Source organism: Schistocerca nitens, chromosome 2, assembly GCF_023898315.1.
Source record: "Schistocerca nitens isolate TAMUIC-IGC-003100 chromosome 2, iqSchNite1.1, whole genome shotgun sequence".
NCBI lineage: Eukaryota > Metazoa > Arthropoda > Insecta > Orthoptera > Acrididae > Schistocerca > Schistocerca nitens.
In genome coordinates, this window is record NC_064615.1 from 754,287,286 (window position 1) to 754,307,966 (window position 20,681).

Here is a 20,681-nt window from a genome sequence, read left to right on the forward strand (position 1 = left end):
GAGGTTCCACCATTTTGGTGACCACAAACTATAAAGTAAGAAGATACACTCAGAGTGCAAGAACACTCATTCAAGAAGTCTACAAAGCATAAGAAGATAGTTAGCATCAACTGAGTGAAGTTGGGGAATACTGCAGCTCTAGCTCAGAAGAGCAGAACGAATGAAGTCATCACCATCCAAAAGTGACACCTGGATGGTACAACCTGCTGCCTCTTCTGTAGGAGCCAGGAGTGAGAGACCACTACGGTGTAGTGGTTGAGGTGACACATGGGGTGGGAAGGGTGGTGCTACCTGATGGTGGCTAGGACAACACAACTTCTGCTACAACAGTCATAGTGTGGTAATGCTGCAATCAGACCCCATTGGCATGCAGCAAATGGGCCATGCTGACCACTGCATTTCCTGGCTGCCGGCAGTGTGTCTAGCTGTGATGTCCACGCCCATTGTTTCTGACACTTGTTTTGCCCACTTAACAAGGTGTTCCCCAGTTTGCATGGTATAATGGCTTGTAGGAAGTGTCAATGGCATGTCCGTCTACCAGAATTCTCATGGAGATATCAGGACTGGAAAAAGAGCTTGCCCCTGTGGGCAATGATGGTGGATGCAGGAACTTTCATCTAGGTGGTGTAGTGTGGAGGTCCATGTCAACCAGGGCACAAACTGCTGCCTCCAAAGCAAATGTTTGGCTGCTGATGTAGAGAGCCTCAGAGTGGCTCATTTGTTACTGCTTGTTGACCCATAACCTGATGGTCACTGGCTTGGCACCCAAATAGTGGTGGGTACTGCCAGACTGCAGCTATCTCTGTTCAAATCCTGTGCTCCTTAATGACATGTTTGTTATGTTGATGCACAGCTTCCAACCACATATGATTTAACTCCCCTGTGGCTCAACAATGTAGAAACCTTCTGGCCTGTTCTGCAGTTGTACTGAACTTCTGCTACATCACCAGGATTGCGAGGCAGAGGTCAGCCCACCTCATGGTAGGTAAACAGGCCTGTTAATGAACTCATAATCTGTTGACTGCCCCTGGTTTTCATCAAAGCCGTAGTAGAGCTGCTGTTTTCCATGGTAGCGCCCAAAAGTTAACAGTAGAATTGCACACCTTCCTCCTTAGGACAGACCCAGTCCCTGGGTCTCTGCACATGACAGGTTTGCAAAAAAAGACTCCACATATGTAAAAACAACAAATACTCATATTATTCAAGTTTCCTTATTAAAATTATGTGACTTGAATCACAAGTTTCAGAGGCCATACATTCACTTTACAGTTCTAGCCCTCTGGGTGTTGCATGCCTACTACAGTAGTACAAGTTTATATGCCAACTAGCTCTGCAGATGATGAAGAAATTGATGAAATGTATGACGAGATAAAAGAAATTATTCAGGTAGTGAAGGGAGACGAAAATTTAATAGTCATGGGTGACTGGAATTCGTCAGTAGGAAAAGGGAGGGAAGGAAACATAGTAAGTGAATATGGATTGGGGGGAAGAAATGAAAGAGGAAGCAGCCTTGTAGAATTTTGCACAGAGCATAACTTAATCATAGCTAACACTTGGTTCAAGAATCATAAAAGAAGGTTGTATACCTGGAAGAATCCTGGAGGTGCTAAAAGGTATCAGATAGGTTATATAATGGTAAGACAGAGATTTAGGAACCAGGTTTTAAATTGTAAGACATTTCCAGGTGCAGATGTGGATTCTGACCACAATCTATTGGTTATGAACTGCAGATTGAAACTGAAGGAACTGCAAAAAGGTGGGAATTTAAGGAGATGGGACCTGGATAAACTGAAAGAACCAGAGGTTGTAGAGAGTTTCAGGGAGAGCATAAGGGAACAATTGACAGGAATGGGCGAAAGAAATACAGTAGAAGAAGAATGGGTAGCTCTGAGGGATGAAGTAGTGAAGGCAGCAGAGGATCAAGTAGGTAAAAAGACGAGGGCTAATAGAAATCCTTGGGTAACAGAAGAAATATTGAATTTAATTGATGAAAGGAGAAAATATAAAAATGCAGTAAATGAAGCAGGCAAAAAGGAATACAAACGTCTCAAAAATGAGATCGACAGGAAGTGCAAAATGGCTAAGCAGGCATGGCTAGAGGACAAATGTAAGGATGTAGAGGCTTGTCTCACTAGGGGTAAGATAGATACTGCCTACAGGAAAATTAAAGAGACCTTTGGAGAGAAGAGAACCACTTCTATGAATATCAAGAGCTCAGATGGCAACCCAATTCTAAGCAAAGAAGGGAAGGCAGAAAGGTGGAAGGAGTATATAGAGGGTTTATACAAGGGCGATGTACTTGAGGAGAATATTATGGAAATGGAAGAGGATGTAAATGACGATGAAATGGGAGATAAGATACTGCGTGAAGAGTTTGACAGGGCACTGAAAGACCTGAGTCGAAACAAGGCCCCGGGAGTAGACAACATTCCATTAGAACTTCTGATAGCCTTGGGAGAGCCAGTCATGACAAAACTCTACCATCTGGTGAGCAAGATGTATGAGACAGGCGAAATTCCCTCAGACTTCAAGAAGAATATAATAATTCCAATCCCAAAGAAAGCAGGTGTTGACAGATGTGAAAATTATCAGTTTAATAAGTCACAGCTGCAAAATACTAACGTGAATTCTTTACAGACAAATGGAAAAACTGGTAGAAGCGGACCTCGGGGAAGATCAGTTTGGATTCCGCAGAAATGTTGGAACATGTGAGGCAATACTAACCTTACAACTTATCTTAGAAGAAAGTATAAGAAAAGGCAAACCTACATTTCTAGCATTTGTAGACTTAGAGAAAGCTTTTGACAACGTTAACTGGAATACTCTCTTTCAAATTGTGAAGGTGGCAGGGGTAAAATACAGGGAGCGAAAGGCTATTTACAATTTGTACAGAAAGCAGATGGCAGTTATAAGAGTCCAGGGGCATGACAGGGAAGCAGTGGTTGGGAAAGGAGTGAGACAGGGTTGTAGCCTCTCCCCGATGTTATTCAATCTGTATATTGAGCAAGCAGTAAAGGAAACAAAAGAAAAATTCGGAGTAGGTATTAAAATTCATGGAGAAGAAGTAAAAACTTTGAGGTTCGCTGATGACATTGTAATTCTGTCAGAGACAGCAAAAGACTTGGAAGAGCAGTTGAACGGAATGGACAGTGTCTTGAAAGGAGGATATAAGATGAACATCAACAAAAGCAAAACAAGGATAATGGAATGTAGTCAAATTAAATCAGGTGATGCTGAGGGTATTAGATTAGGAAATGAGACACTTAAAGTAGTAAAGGAGTTTTGCTATTTAGGGAGCAAAATAACTGATGATGGTCGAAGTAGAGAGGATATAAAATGTAAACTGGCAATGGCAAGGAAATCGTTTCTGAAGAAGAGAAATTTGTTAACATCGAGTATAGATTTAAGTGTCAGGAAGTCGTTTCTGAAAGTATTTGTATGGAGTGTAGCCATGTATGGATGTGAAACATGGACGATAACCAGTTTGGACAAGAAGAGAATAGAAGCTTTCGAAATGTGGTGCTACAGAAGAATGCTGAAGATAAGGTGGGTAGATCACGTAACTAATGAGGAGGTATTGAATAGGATTGGGGAGAAGAGAAGTTTGTGGCACAACTTGACTAGAAGAAGGGATCGGTTGGTAGGACATGTTTTGAGGCATCAAGGGATCACAAATTTAGCATTGGAGGGCAGTGTGGAGGGTAAAAATCGTAGAGGGAGACCAAGAGATCAATACACTAAGCAGATTCAGAAGGATGTAGGTAGCAGTAGGTACTGGGAGATGAAGAAGCTTGCACAGGATAGAGTAGCATGGAGAGCTGCATCAAACCAGTCACAGGACTGAAGACCACAACAACAACAACAACAACAACAACGGGTGTTGCACATCCATCTCCATTCATACATCATTAAGCTGAACTTCCCCTCTTATTGCTAACTACTCTTATAACAACATACAATAACTACTAACATCGTTTCTCACTCATTTTGCCATCATGACTTTTTTCCATTTGAGCACCCAAAATTCTCATACCAATAATTTACTCAGGGCCCCATGCCCTCTGAATTTCACACATTCTTAATTCTAGAATACACATCCCTTAGCATTACCTTTAGACTTATCTGAAACTTCCTGTATTCTAATCCTCTATTTTATGTACAACTGGTCAACAAGTCTAGTCGTACTTGATACACTGGGGGTTCACACTGATGAGTAACTCTCTGCCTAAGGTAGGTGAAAGCTGCACAAAACAGAGTCAAAACTACCTCTGCATGCATTATTGTGACACTTACAGTCACAACCATATGTTATTGTTCCTCCCAAACTAGCAGCACATGTTAAAGCAACCCCCCTCTCCCTGTCGAAATCTGTTCCTCTTGCATGTCTGTTAGCTGATTCATGGTAAGAATTACATCAAGATCTAATGTTTCATTCAGATAAGTCAAATATTGCATTGGGAGCATTGCTAGTAGTCTATCTGGCCAGTACAACTGTGACTGAGGAATGTTTAACTTAGTCTCTCCTATACTACAAGCAGTAGACAAGTGAAATGGCAACAATCTGTTCCATTAATTATTAATCCATAGCCATGCATTTCAAATCTCTTAACCCATGCAAGCCTTCCCCGCTTGTAGCAGTTAGCTCCCAAAACTACAATACTATTTCCGGAATGGTGGAGGTAGGGTCATGGCTCCACACTGTCATACCCCATCTATCTTACCTAAGCATAACTGAATTTTGGATGTGCCCATGCCAATATGAATTATTCTGGCTGGGTAGATTGTAACGCTTCTCCTCTGACAGTGCTGAGTTTCTTCCAATATTTTCAGGCCTAGCCTCATCTTCTGAGATCAGCAATACTTCTCCTGTTTTAACCTCTATGAAAAAAGGTCTCCTACCTTAACAGGAATGGTGAAACACTTAAACTGTGTAACTACTGGTAACTGGAAATTGAATCAAAACATATAGGTGTGTCAGGTCCATCTTAGTCTTGACTGTTGCTCTATTGCTATGTGATAGTACAACAGTAGATTCTTTGTGTATGGATGTGCAATAAGTTCTGATTCTGGTGGCATCTCCCATGGATTTAAAGTTAGTTTCAGCCTCCATTAATGACTTATGAGGACCACATACTCTCATCTAATGAAAACACTCTGCTCTCCATTGGTTTTATTTTCACTGCTGCCATTCCACTCCTGGTGGAGAGATGAAGTACTACCATAACTAGGGTTCTCCTCATCTCTATCCCTGGTATGCAGCAAACTGGGGACAGGGAGCTGCAGTCATTCTCCTCCTCCCTTTGGAAAGGTCTGCTGCCCAGCAAACACAGAAAGAAAGACTTAATTACATAACTGAATGTGAAACAGCTTGACTGTCACAACCAAATTCTGCTACAAAGCCACACAGCAGCTTCCTGACACTTACCCCAATTACCATTATGATTCAACTTAACCCCTTAAATGTATACAACACTAAATATCCTCTCCTACTTCCTAGTCCTCACTCCATATGGAGTTCGATGTGCAGTTCACACAAGGTTCTTGCATTCACCTTTCTTCCTACTACCTCTCACTTTCCCATGATGGATGGTGATACCTTTGGCAACGCATCCAGAGCACCTCAAAATGTTCACAGGTGTCCAAAATGAACTATTGCTGTGTGAGTCAGTAACTGAGGTTTGATGTTAACTAGTGATGTCTCAATTTCCCGATAAGATCCCTGGTACCTGGTAACAGATTTGTTGGTCTTGCCCTTTAGGATGTAAGGGCTCAGTAATATTAACCATAACCTTGTCCCATGCTATTCCCTACCTGCCCTTTGCATTCTAGGGCTTCAATGTTTGCCCCTGAACACACCTTCATACCTATTTCAGTGTTTTGGCAAACTGCTTAACAGACTCTCTGCAGCTTACCAGTTTTGAAGCTGATCTTGTCAAATGGCAAAGGCATCTTTCCTCTATAAAGCACCTCATGCAAATATAGTCCAGTATTAAAATGTATCATGAATTAGATGTTGCCACAGCAAATGATAAATATGTGCCCCAGTCATTATGGTGTGAGTTAACATAATGACTCAATGTCCAACAGATAATGCACATGCTCTATCCTACCATTAGTTTACAGGTGTGGTGGACTAGCTCTTCATTTCTAAACCCATAGCAAATGACTTGGCTGTTTTATTTTATCAGATATAAAGTTTGTCACTCGGTCCATGACTACGGTTTCCGGTGATCCACCTTCGAGCAACCAGCTGTTGACCAATGCTTGCACCACTGTTGCTTCTCTCAGGCTAGGAATGACAATCATTTCCAGGTATCATGAAAAATGATCAGCAAGTTTTAATACAAATCAAGTTTCCTGCAGGGTCCAGTTAATTGGTCTGAAGATATCCATTCAGTCATTTGAAAAGGTTTAATCACCTCTGGCAACCTTTGCAGTGGTACTAGCTTATGGCTCATATCTGCTCCTTACGAACATTCTATATAGTTTCTTATGAACCAGTCAACATCTCTCCTTCTCATCTTTCATTGTTTGTTTTCTGACACTCTGTTATTCATTGTTCTTCACCCTCCATGGTACATGCTCAGACAGCATGTGATTGTGTGTCTGCTCCAGAACTTCCTCCTTCAGCTTAGCTGGCACTACCACATACAGCCCTAACATTGTTGTTTTACATAACAGGCCATCATATACAATCAACTGCAGCTGTGTTGCATGTAGCTTGCAGTTGGTGTCAGCACATTGCACCACTTGCTTCTGTGATAGATCATGACCCCTGTCTGTATTACTGCTACCTTCCTGCTTAAGCCAAATGTGTTCCCATGTTTCTTACCACTTTGTGTGCAACCTCATATTCAACCTTGCTCAGTCTTAGCACCAGTGACCCTACAAGAGGGGTTCTTTACAACTAATAACAATGTAAGAAACCCTAACACATTATTTCTTGCACTACAGAAAAACCAAGAGTAGACTCAATTCCTCAAATGCATCTTGCCATTCCCTTGCCCACTCAAACTTTACGTCTTTCTTCACAACTGCACACGTAAGCTGTCTTGCCATCCCTGCCAACCCTTTAATGATTTTTCTGTGATAATTTGCTGAACCCAAAAACTGGTTTTAATTCCTTATTTTTTCTAGGAACTGGGAAATCTTTAACATCCTGCATCAATCTTGGGTCTGTCTTAGCCCCTTCAGTATTAATTACATTCTCAATTATGAAATTTTCTCCAACACAGACACTTCTAAGTGCTTAGCATTAAATGTGTTGCACTCTAACCTTTTAAAACCCCTCTTAACTGTCATATACATTCTGCAATAACCCTTATGGAAACAATTATATCATCTAGGTATATCATACATTGCTGATTTTTCAGACTTTTTAAAACCCAGTCCAACAACTGCTGAAAAATTTCTGGTGCATTCATTAAACCAAATGACATCATTTGATATTGATAATGATCACAAGTGACCAAGAATGCTTTCTTCCATTGGTTCCCATGCAATACCTCCAGCTGATGGAACCCACTTCTTAGATCTATGGTGGGGAAATATTTGCATTGTCCCAAGTTTTTGAAAGTCACAGTGATATAATGTATTGTTTGCACATCTGATACTGACTTGCTCTTAAGAACTATGTAGTCACAGAAGAACCTATATTTCTTAGGTCCATCTCATGACGTCTTCAGCCCTCCACAGACTAGTGCTTCCTCTATTATTCCATCTGCTAGGATATGGTTTATGATGTACTGGTGCTTTATTCCCCATAGGAATTCAGTGTTGTGTCACAGGTGTTGCTGGCAATGGGCCTCAAAGAAAAACCAAATCCTCAAACTCTAAGAACAACTTTTCCATTTTCACTCTTTCAGTTCTTTCTAGATGCTTTGCCTTCTTAAATAATGCAATTTTTGCAGTGGCTTGCATCTAATCATGATGCACATGTGCCTTTTCCCATTCATCCTCATCTAGGATATCCAGATTAGTTACCAGGAATTCCTTGGTCAGCTTTACATCATTGGCACCAAAATTACTTATATTTACAGATACCACTTTCTTGTCACCTTTCCCTTGTATGCATACAATACTTCTTCTCAAAGAACAATTTGATTTATCCAGAACATTATTTTCTCAAAGTGTTCAACCACACACAACATATCAACAGGCCACTCTGGTTCCACACTCACCCACAGTTACTTCCCAATGCCTTGCAGCGCAATATCATGCAAATTAAACCTTAGTGTTGCTGTTCATTTTTCAATTGGCTCACTCCTTAAGATAGATGAACCCTCTAAGTTCAGTCACACATTACCTAAGGTCAATTTGTTGATGCCGTGTTATCAGAATGTCTAACCATAGGATCATACAGTAACCCTCTTTTGCAGGAGGTAAGACTTCTCCACATTGCTTAAATGTTCTGCCTCAATCTGAAAATTCACTATAGCTGAACCAAAAGACTTAACAGTACTGTCCCCAACTCCACACAAATTACAGTGGGATGGGTTCAATTGCATCTGGACTACCCTGTGTCTAACAAAAACTTGTGCTTCGTGCCTCAGACAAGTCTCATTATACTTCATTCTGCCTTTGCATATGTACAGTGGCATTAAAATTAACATGAATGCAGTTTGGCAGATTTTGGGTTCCCTCTTCTGTTTAACACTTGTCTCTTTCCCCCTTCCTTAGTCTTAGTGCCCCTAAAATCATGATGACTGTGTCCAACCATGCCATACCTAACAAGCTGAGGGTGCCTCTGGACATGCACTGTCTGTCCACATCTATATCACTTTTTTAAAAAGAAAAAAAAAGAAAAGAAAAAAAAACAGGTCTAGAGGACCCAACAGTATTGACCAGCCTCAGTCCTGAGTCATCACCAGATGCAGACATGAAGGGGTACATGGTCAGCACAACATTTTCCTGGCCATTGGCAGTTATCATGACCATTCTCAATCAAGAAGCTTCTCAATTGACCTCACAAGAGCTGAGTGCATCCCCCCTCTCCCCCTATTTGCCAATAGCACTCAACAGACCCTGACAGTGACGAAGTGCTAGCCAAGCCTAACAGCACTTAACTTTGGTGATCTGATATAGCACTTTAAACTGGCAGAAAAAACCCTTGTCAATCATGTATTCCCACTGATATTTAAATTTCTGAAATTCTGTAGTCAACCTGACTGCAGAGTGCAAGTCCTTTGAGGCACGTGTCCTAGTCCTTCTGGGCCTTATGGGTGGGAAGCCCCTTAAAAGGGCATCCAATGCCTGAACGGGTTCCAGGAACATGATGCTATTCACTTCACCATTACCCTCCAACTCACGTGTTCTACTTCTGACACCAAACTGTAGCAGCCTGAGGGGTGAGTGAAGACTGTAGAGGTTGAGGCCAGTGGGGGGTGGAGACAGTGGTGCTAGCTAGAAAAATACAGCTGGAATGTGAAACACTTTCATTTCAACTTGTGCTACAATGTTCTTTGGCCACTGCAGCCCCAGTGATGCCCCCTTGGGCGTGTGGTATGGTGACTCTGCTGTCCGCTGCAGAAGCCAGCTGCTGGCTATGTGTCTGGCAGTAATGTCCACATCCAGCTTTTATGACACTTGTTTTGTTTACTCAGTGACATATGGCCCAGTCTGCACAATGTGCAGCATGCAGCAGAGGCCAGTGGCACATCTACCTACCACAATTCTCATGGAGGCGTCAGTTGAGAGAAGAGCTCACCCTTACAGGTGACAATGATATGTGCAGGAATGGTCACTAATGTGGTGGATTGCAGAGGACTGTACTACTTGGGACACAAATCAATGACCTCCAAGGCAGAGGTTCAGCTACTGATATAGAGAACCTGGGAGCAGCTAAAGCAAGGCACCACATCTACAAATGGTGGACTTTGCAGTTGAGACTCATCTGATGGAGGAGGCAGCCCTGTCTGTTGTCAGCTGCTGGCTGATCCATAAGATGGGGATGGGTGCTGCCAGACTGTACCTATTTCTGCTAAAATCAAAGAGCATTTATATTGGATAATGGCATGTTTGTTATGTCAATGTACAGCTTCCAATCATGTATGAAACAATACTTCTGTGGATCAGTGATGTAGAAACCTCCTGGCCTGTCCCACAGCTGTCTTACTCTTTTTCTATGGTGCCATGAATGCAAGGCATGGCTTGGCCAGCCTCATGGTAAATAAACTAATGTGTTGATGAAATTGACACACCATTACCTCAGCACTGGTTGGCTATCCATGTTTTTAATACAGCTCTAGCAGAGCAAATATTTCTATGGTAGTGCCCAAAAGTCAATGATGGCACTACACTTCTGAGTTGGGAGTGCTGCTGTGGGAGACATATAAGTTTCTTATTCTTAGTTTGTTCAGATGTTTCCAGACAGTGTGTTGTTATGCAGGTGATGCCACATGATGCTGTCAGCATCAGTCTGTAACTCAGACTCAAAGCCCTTTGTGGTACACGCAGTCAGTCACCTAACCTGGACATAGGCTCCAGAAGCTGCAGACATCTACCTGAACAGATCACATGCATACTAACTGGCATCGTCACAATGCCATGTCACCTATTGGGAGACTACCTCCTTTTGGTGTCCACCTCTCAGGTGGGAAGTGTGTTTGGGTCCAGATCACAAGCTATGTGGCCACCTTTTTGTTGCTCTCCAGTCCTTGCAGACCACCTTGTTGCTGATCATTGTGGAGGGCAGGCACACACCTTCATCATCAAGTATCCCGGGGCTGACGGTTTGAGTACATGTCCTTTCCTGTGCTGTATTCCCTGGCGTCAGGTGAGCCAACAGCCTGGACAGGACTGTCATTCATCAGCACATATTGCTGCCAGTGTTCGCAACCACACCTCTGTACCTAACATAAATAAAAGCCTAATTCTACCAGCTATATCTTACTAACTGTTAGCCACTCAATTCCAGTCACCATCTCTCACAACACATGACCTAGCATTACTTCCTAATCTTAGCATAGGCATTTCCTCCACTACGGTAGAAGTTCCATCCCCACCCTTCACAATATTCTCATGACACGCACATTTTAACATTAATATTATTCATCATACGCTGAACGTACATAGCATAGTACAAATCCACTTTCATGAATTTGTAAACATAACTTACAACTATACTTTCCTTCTTCACTATTGTCCTTTTGTTCATGACATTATTGCTGGCCACTTAGGTATGAGGTGTGTGAGAAAAATAATGAGACTGGTTTTTTATCTACCGAAGTTTTATTTTTTTTATTTTTGTCAAACAACAAACTTCAAAGTAGTTTCCTTCATAGCTATACACCAGTGGAGTCCTTGTTCCCAACCATGGTGACAGCACTGAAAAGCTTCAACTGGTAGGGCCTCTAACATGTCAGTCACATTCTTTTGAAAGTTCTCCAGAGTCCCAAAATGACGTCCTTTTAATGCATTTCTCCATTTCAGGAAAAGAAAATAGTCACAAGGACTTAGATCAAATGAATATGAGTGGGGGTGGGGGGTAACAACAGGAATGCTTTTTGAGGTCAGAAATTCCATGACTGAAGTGACCATGTGACATGGGCATTTTCATGAGCAGCATTCACTTGTCTGCAGTGTAAAGTCTCTCTCGACTCATCCTTTTCCTGAGCTGTTAAAAGATATTTTTGTAAAACATTTAGTTGACAATTTGTCCTAGATGAACAAATTCTTTACACGATACCCCTACTGTCAAAAAAGCAAATCAGCTTTGGTTTGATCTTTGATTTGCTCATTTGAGCTTTTTTCGGCTGAGGAGATGTCTTAGTGTTGCTGCTTTGTCCCAGGATCATACTCAAAAATTCAGGATTAAGCAGCTGTGAGCACACAATCGAACCATTTGTAGTCACTGGCAATCCTCTCAAGAAGATCAACACACACATGTTTTTGATTGTCCTTCTGCTCAGTTGCGAGGTTTTTTGACACCATTTTGGAATTGATCTTTTGCATGTGCAAAACTACAGACAAAATTTAATTTACAGTGAAAGTGCTTAAGTTTAACAGGTCACTCATCATCCTTATTGTTAAATGTTGGTGTAATTTCACAAGAGCACACACACATTCAAAGTTTATGTTGTTTTTTGAAATTGAAGGTGTCCCAGAGTGAGGATCATTTTTGACATGTTCTCAGAATTACAAAAAATGATTTGTGCCAACAAACTTCTGCTCTCGATAAAGAATGTTCCCCACAGGCCTGTTTCAACCTTTCACAGGTTACACTTATGGATTCCCTAAGTCCCATATGAAACTTGATTGCTTAACGTTGCTCTAAGAGCTGCTGTTCCATTTTTGTAACACAACAACAGCACAACGTCCTAATGGCAGTCTCAAAAATCACATGATGGCTGTACAGAGCTGAAACTCTGACTGAGCTTCTGGATGGGATGAACACACTGGTATGCACAAGTAAAACATCACAGCACTGCCAAATTCCTCATATTGTTGTCTGTCTCATTACCTTTTGCACACAGCTTGCTTTATCATTTACAAACTAGCAGTTATTACGTTCTATAATTTTTTTTGGATTGAAACCCTTGAAACACATGTGCCCCAGAACACCAAATAAATATAAGAAATGTTTATATAATTTTGCCGCAAAAAATGCTTTTAAGTAAGTAGCTTGTTTTATAATATTAAAAAAGTTTTTAAACTGTACATCAGTTCTAAGTATAAATGTAGAATGAAGGCTTTCACGACCGGGTGACATGGCTGTTGATATACTTTTCGGGATGTGAGGTCGTGGTCCAAGAACTTTTCTGCTCCTTACGTTTCGTCCAGAACTGCGCTGGACTTCCTCAGAGGCGCTGCTCCGCTGAGTCGGCAAGACTCAGCGGAGCAGCGCCTCTGAGGAAGTCCAGCGCAGTTCTGGACGAAACGTAAGGAGCAGAAAAGTTCTTGGTCTAAGTATAAATGCTTGCTACTCTGTGAACTGATGCATGTCACTGTTTATTTCATTTATGACAATGTTTACTGTCAATATTTTTTGGTTAATAAAGAGTATTCATTCTATTATACAAGTTGGAAAATGTCTTGAGCCTTCCTACTGCATCACATTGGTCAATATCTTAATGTCTGTGGAGAATCTTCTCATTTTTTCTTGTCTGTTTGCTTAGTTTTCAGCATATTTCAGTAATCCATATGTCAAATGGTTCAATTCCCCTTTTTACTAATTTTCCTACAGTCCATGATTCACTTCCTCACAAAGCCTTGCTGCAGATGTACCTTCACAGAAATTTTTTCCTCAAATTAAAGCCTATGTTTGACACCAGTAGACTTCTTTTAGCAAGGACTGCCCCTCTTGTTTTAAATTTCACCAGAAATTTTTTGACTCTTCTATACACTGAACAGTCCCTGCAAAACAAATTTCCTTTTTGATTTCATCACAATTTTCCGGTAGTCATTTTGCCCTTTAACTTTGATAGAGAGTGGAAGTAAGGCACGCAGATGTTCAGTTTCCCTCAGGAGATTTGTTAAATTTTTATGTTAGTTTGATCATGAAAATTTTGAAACTGTACAGTGATTTTCACATTTTTCAATATGTTTAACAATTACAAGATGAAAACAAATGATAATATGAAATCCATTGGCAATGGCAAATATTAAACAACCTACATCTTCATAATGGAATGATGACAATGAAAATCTGTGACAGACTGGGACTCAAACACAGACTTCCCACCTAACACAAGTGGTTACCTTAACACGTTGGCTATTCAGGCACCACTCACAGCCAGACCCAAACTTTCATATGCTGTTGTAATTCTCATGCAGAGGAGACATTTTAACTGAAAGTTGCTGGCCTGGTATTGGCCGGTAAATACGATACTGCAGTGCCTGTGTTGGTTAAGAAGTATGATGTAATGTTCCTTCAGGTATGATGTGGATGAGTGAAGTTTGTAGACACATAGACAATGACTTATGAAAGTTTCAGTATGGCCTTCAGTTGCACTGAGATAGTTAAAGTGATTAAAGCGACTGCTTGTGTAAAGCAGAAAATCGGGGTTCAAGTCCTAGTAAGAAACAGATTTTCAGTTTTATCATTCCACTATACAGCCGTAGGATGTTCATATTCACCACTGTGAATACATTTCATGTATTTAATTACATCTGTAGTCACCACAGTGCCTGTTCCTTCAGACATGGACGCATGTCGAAAGGAACACTGCATCTTACTTCTTACTGACACAGGCACTGCAGTGCTGTACAAATAATATTTTTTTTTCTTTTTTTTTTTTCTTTTTTGCATTGAATCTGCAAGAGGACAACAAGGAAGAAATCTAAAGCAGTTTTTGGTACAACATTACATTTATTTACAATTATGTTTAATTTTGTTATAATTTCTGCACATACTCACAATTTTTATTACTTGTATTAATTTTCAGTTGCTGGAGCAGCCACACTACCAGGATATTATCAAGATCAAAACAATTGGTTCAACATACATGGCAGCGAGTGGTCTCAACCCATCACGCACAGTAAAGGTACTTTAGAAAGTCACACAGCTTTCTTCATTTTATTTTGTTTTGGAAGAAAGAAATTATTGTATTTTGAAACATTGACAGACAGTCTGCACCTCTTTAATAGCATTAAACAATTACACAAAGAAAGTTAACCAGATAACTAATTAGCAGTAGGAGTGAATAACTGGCAGCACTAAAATTTGAGAATCAATTGATTTAATGACTTCCATAACAGCTGTCAGTCCTGCAGTTTAGTTTTGTAAGCAGCTGATCATCTTAAGACCTATTCATGTATTACTTTAACATAACGCAAATGGTAGATGAAAAATAATTTTTTTCAACTTGTCTCACTAATTATTTATTTTTGCAATTTACATTTTGCATAATTAGCACACTTTGCAGCATAACCCACAACCTAGGCCACAAAAATGAATGTTTATTAAAACAAGTGGCAAAAAAGTATGCCTTGTTTCATTTGATTATGTTTCAGCAAGTATCCATAGTTAAATCTACAGATATTATCAAACGATAGATGTTTATTCAAATGATTTTCATTTCTTTTATTTTGAGGACAAGGTATGATAGACTTTTCTGATTTGTTTTTGTGGTGTATTCTGCTTTGGTACAACAGTTCATTAGTGGAAACTACTGCAGTGACCTTACTCATTTTCTGTTTTGTCATGTAATGCCTTAGATTTTCTCACAAAATGAAAATCTCTTGAAACCAGTGTTTCAGACCCAAACGGGAAGAACACATGTCAAATGCTTTGATTCTCTTCTTTTCATATTTTCTCTAAGTTCACAGTTGACCTCAGCATAATAGAGAGCTCCAGATGAACATTCTCAGAAATTTCTTTCTCAAACTAAGTTCCATTTTTGATACTAGGAGACTTTCTTTGGTAAAGAATACTTTCTTTGCTTGTGCTATTTGGTTTATTAGGCTTCCAAGGTAATAGAATACTTTCAGTCTCATAGCTTCTATGCACTAATTTGAATAGCCATTTGGTTTTGACTTTCCCTAGTGATTTAGAAATTCCACAGAGTAATTTCCTGGTTTTTGAAATGAATATAATTTGATGCTATAAAATACACAATATAGTAGTGATTTATTCTGAAATGTCTGGGAATACAATATTTTCCCAGAACTTTGTCATTTATGTAGTATAACTGAAATCCAGTTTCATAATATAACTGTCCGCTCCTTACCAATACATAACTATAATCATATTATAATTTTTGATTGTTGTTGTTGCTACATGAAGCCCATTATTACTTATTTTTATATCTAGTTTCATGATACATGTTCTAGTAATAAATTAGATAAATTTCCTTCATGAAATATGAAATACTGTCTGCAGCTGAGAAGAATGCATGTAGTAGGAGTGTGGCTGCAAGTAGGGTGATGTGGTCTAGAAAGAAAGTGTATGCTGTTCTAAAGACGTATAAAACAACTATGTGAAAATTGTAAAAGTGACTAACTTGAAGAGATTTGAACAATGCAACTATAATAAATTATTTTAATTACTCATACTTCGAAAATAATACCAGACAAATTCTTCATGTGCATCTATGGTAGCTTTAATTGCTGAATCAGTACTTTATTAACACTGTACTGTGCATGCAACTACTGAGATGTGGTTTTTTGTTTTGTTCAGTTAAAACATCACTATGGGCAGAAAAATTTTGCAAAAATAACATAAAAAATAACATAAAATTAGTAGCTTTTAGCAAAATAAGGCATAATCAGCAATTTTTATGATATGTCAGGGAAATTTCCTTTCTCATAGAAAAATGTTATAAATCTAAGATGACAGTATTTCAATATTTGTAGCTGATAGTGATCACCCAGGTTTTTAACAGGGTTGAAACTGCAACTTTTTTGTGGCTGTTTACAAGTCAGCATTCATCTTCCAAAATATTAGAAATACGTATAATACCGCCAGGTCTACCCCTCTCCCCTCCACAAACTATCATATAGGCGCACTTGCATTAAGCTGTAAATAATGAAAGGAAACAAGCGACCATAACTGGTGAACAATGCTGACAGTTAAGTCTACTGGCAAGGCAATATTTTTCAGACAGGGCAGGTAGAACCGGGGCATGGGAAAGGACTGTGCCCTGCTCCCATCTCATCCCTCACAGCCATTCTTCTCAGATGCCTACTGTACATAATTTTTGATGCGTATTTTATTTTAGAATTGATTTAACAGTTATGTGTTTTGAAGCTAATTTCACCAGCAACAATAATTAACAGACAAAAATCTCATCACAATTTTAATTATGCATGTAGCTTTGCAACTGAACAAAGTTCTATAACACATAAACATTGTTTTGGATCAATGAAAAAATAATGTATTTGATTGCCTTTATGTAATTAAATGGTGAATTAGGAGAGTTACATAACAGCAGGAATGTTTCTGTTTCTTATTGCTTGTTCTCTAGCAAGACTCTAAATGGATCCTCTTTTCATTTTCTGTTATGTTAGCTGACAGTTACTCCCTCTCACTGAGGTTCTCAATGTACTATTTCTACACTTACCCACTCTCTCATCTGCATTCAACACTGGATTACTTTTTTGACTGTCATGTGTTTGCTTTTAAATTCTCTGAAACTAATTTTGACTTTTTTGTAAGCTGAAGCCATCCTTTTCAATGACCACTTCCTTTTCAGTTTATTACATTTGTCCTACAACCAATTCAATGTCTACTGTTTCATATCTAAGTGGCTCTATATTGCTGCAATCCTTACTTTTCCTGAACATTTGGTATGTTTTTCCTTTGTCAGTCAACTGAAGTACTTCATCCCTTACCCACAGTCTCTTCATTTAACTTTATTGATCCAATTTCTGTTATTACCTTTTCCAAGGATGTTGAATCCACCTCAGCTGAGCTACGTGTTGTGGTTTTCACTATCACAATAGCTCCAGCCTCAGAGAACTTTGAACGCACATAATCATTCCTCAACAGATCTGTACCTTGTATCCATATACATTTCTTCTTCCTGATGATGGTCTTAACCTTCAGCTTACTGTTAATTATCTGTGCTATATCTCCTCCTGGGTACACCTTATGATCCAGTATCTGGTTTATGACCTCTCTCAGTAACTTCATGAAACATGGATGCAACATATAGGGAGTTTCACAATTCATGTTACACACCTCTAGATGTTGTAGAGTGGTCTTAGTAGATCAAGTTTTACACAAGAACCCATGTTCAGAAACGTCATCCAACAATACTACACAGTGTCAAAATTATAGGTCCCAGTGCCTGTAAATGGATGTATATAAAGGATGATTCAGTGATGGTGTTACAAATTTTCTAGGATGATGGAGAAGGATATATGTACGAATTTGAGGTAAGGCACCCAGAAACCTCAGTTTTACTTTCTGATATGTACCGCTGACAGTGGAATACATGTAATCATACTGTTGTTGCTAAGGCTGTAGGGTAGGCAGCTTTCAGAGGTGGTAGTATGGACCAAAATAAGAGAAAAGGTTCTGCAAACATGGGCTGTAAAATGCATACCTAAAGAGCCACGAACACTTGCTCAATAGAAGAGATGTGTTCCACACTAGCAAAGATGAACATGTATAACCTAAACTGATGATCAGTAAGCCATCTCTCATCACAGTCCTACATCACTCCTTTCAACCTTTCCATACGTTTTTGAGAAAGTGTTCTATTACAGAATAATGTCTTATTTAACTGAGGAGAAATTGTTAGCCATTTCTGTTTGGTTTTCATAAAGAATTCTCCACAGAAAAATCTATACAAAATCTCACAAATTAAGTGTTATCAGAGCTAAACAAGAAATATTATCCATTTAGTACATTCTATGACCCTGCTAAAGTGTGTGATTGTATGGATGGCCAAATTCTAGGTAGCTACCTAAAATCTTGTAGGAAGACCAGCATTCCTCTTGCTTGTATGTAATCTTACCTTCATAACAGAGAGTAGAGGGTTTCATTAACAGATTGTCTCAGGCATGATACTGACCAGAACAAGAGAATATAACCTGTGGAGTGCCATATATAGGGCATATGATAAATGATCATGAATTTAAAAGGTGACTCAAAAACTGTAATGTTTTCTGATTACATGATCATACTAATCAAGGATCCAATCTCATCCTTAGCACAGCTCAGATGATAGATGGAGATGCCTACAAGCAGTTCACAGTTAACAATTTAAGTCTTAACACCATAACAAAGACTCCTATTATGCAATTTCAAGCCTGCAACACTAGCATGTTAGTACAAATAGTAGACATTAATGGTCTTACACTGAATGAAACACACTTTATAATGCTGATGCCTACTTGAATCAAGTAAATAAGAGATAGCTATTGCTCTGCAAAAAGCTGCTGTGTCCTCAGTTTTACTATATTCTAGCTGTTCATTTGCTGTTAGTAGCTTATTATTTACCTTTTTATTGCTAATCTCCAATGTTTTCTGAACAAATAGCAATTGAGAAATAAAGGTTATGAAGTGTACACTGTATTCTGATGATGGAAAATTCTATCAAACTCCACAATAACCAGTGGTTTAACTGAATTCTACATAAACTCTAAATTTCTATGATCATGGACTTGCAGTGGATCTTATCTTCTATAAAAGTGATGATATCAACTGAAAATCATAAAAGTGATGATACCAGCAGAAGATGGTACCTCTCAGAAAAACTTTTTCAATTGGCAAGAGAGATGCAAAGTTAGGATTATAGTACCAACTGCAGAGATATTCTCTTGTTCATCAAAAGAAAAAGGATGTGAAAATGCCAAAAGAAAGAATCATTAAATCATACAACATTAGTACTTTTGGGTAAGACTTAAGTTGATCAGCTCATGGATGATGTATAATTTGATATCTGCTTGCGGGAAGTAGTGAGACTCCCAACTAACTTTTTTTTATCATAGTATCCCCAACTGAACAGAAAAATGTGAAAAGAAAAAGAGCAACATCAACAAAATGGCCCCTTGATCCACTGGAACATAAATGTGCCAGTGATTGGCAGAGACAGTCTGACATTTCTGTACATCAATACTATAGTGTCCATAGGAAAGACAATTTTAAAGGAGAGAGAACTAAGGGAGGAGTGAACATATTTATCATTTATTAATACCAGTCCACTCTTCTCACTCTTAACAACTACTTGTAATCAGCTTCTTTAGTGTAACTTTATATTCTCCATATCTTACTGTAATGCTGAAGCTCTCAAAAGACTTTACTGCACAGGTGTCCCGCGACTTTTAACAGACATACTGTGGTATGGCTTTCTGCCATCATCTGTCCCATGTCAAATTGAGAGCCTCATGACTTTGAAATTTCATGCCTTCTCTTTAGGAGAAGATTCAGCACTGCTACACAGCCATCAGTTTCTTGATATACTCTACTGCCACAGTAGATAATGCTCAGAGAGAAATGTTTGATAATTGGCTCTTAAGTGAACCATTTTCCAATCACAACTGACCCACCAGGTGAGGCAGTACCTGAAAGTAAGCCATCAAGACTGAAGCTCAGCAAATCAAAATAATCACCGTTCATCCAAAACATCCTGACATCCAGAAATGGAAGAATCCTATTTTACACTTCAATGTACTGCTGAATAACCTGTTCTACAGGCTTTATCCAACTGTGAAACCAGCCTGTTCCATAATGGAGCGCAGGAGCTGCCCACAATCAGGGGAAGATGGATGGCTTTAAGTAAGTTTAAGAGCCAGTCAACTGCTTTGGCCCCCTTTGCTTTCTAGGTTGGAAGGGTAAAATTTTGTCCATGGCCACCAAGCTCTCCAAAGATGAACATTAATGAGCAAATGTGCAACGTGCTGTTCAGAAGAGAACTCCACCCCCTCAGTCTTATGGATTTATGGACAGCCCTGCAAGTTTCATGGTGTCAATTCCCTTCAGCACTACTTCAGACATTAGTCAGATGTCAGCCATTTCTCTATGTGGTCCCTGTAGATTGTCTATGCTTCAGTTTGCAATTGTAGAGTGGCCTTACCTACAATCATCAGTAACAAGAGGAGATACATCAGCTGGCGATGCTCTATTGTGCTGGCCAGTGGAAGTGTTTAAACTCAGATGAATGTTCCTGGAGTCACTCTGTAGCAATTCTGGACATATGGTGGGTCACATTGTCCTGCTAGAATTGCCTAAGTCTGTTGGAATGCACAATGGACATGAATGGATGCAGGTGATAAGACAGGATGCTTACGTATAT

General features: G+C 39.4%; 1 protein-coding gene across 1 annotated transcript in view; it reads left to right on the forward strand.

The window, feature by feature from the left end:
• The window catches only part of LOC126235306 (adenylate cyclase type 3), a 628,591-nt gene that overhangs the window by 532,297 nt on the left and 75,613 nt on the right, over positions 1-20,681 (forward strand). The window contains exon 16 of the mRNA XM_049944030.1: positions 14,385-14,483. Within this exon, the coding sequence (XP_049799987.1) occupies positions 14,385-14,483 (99 nt within the window). The remainder of the gene's footprint in view (positions 1-14,384; positions 14,484-20,681) is intronic.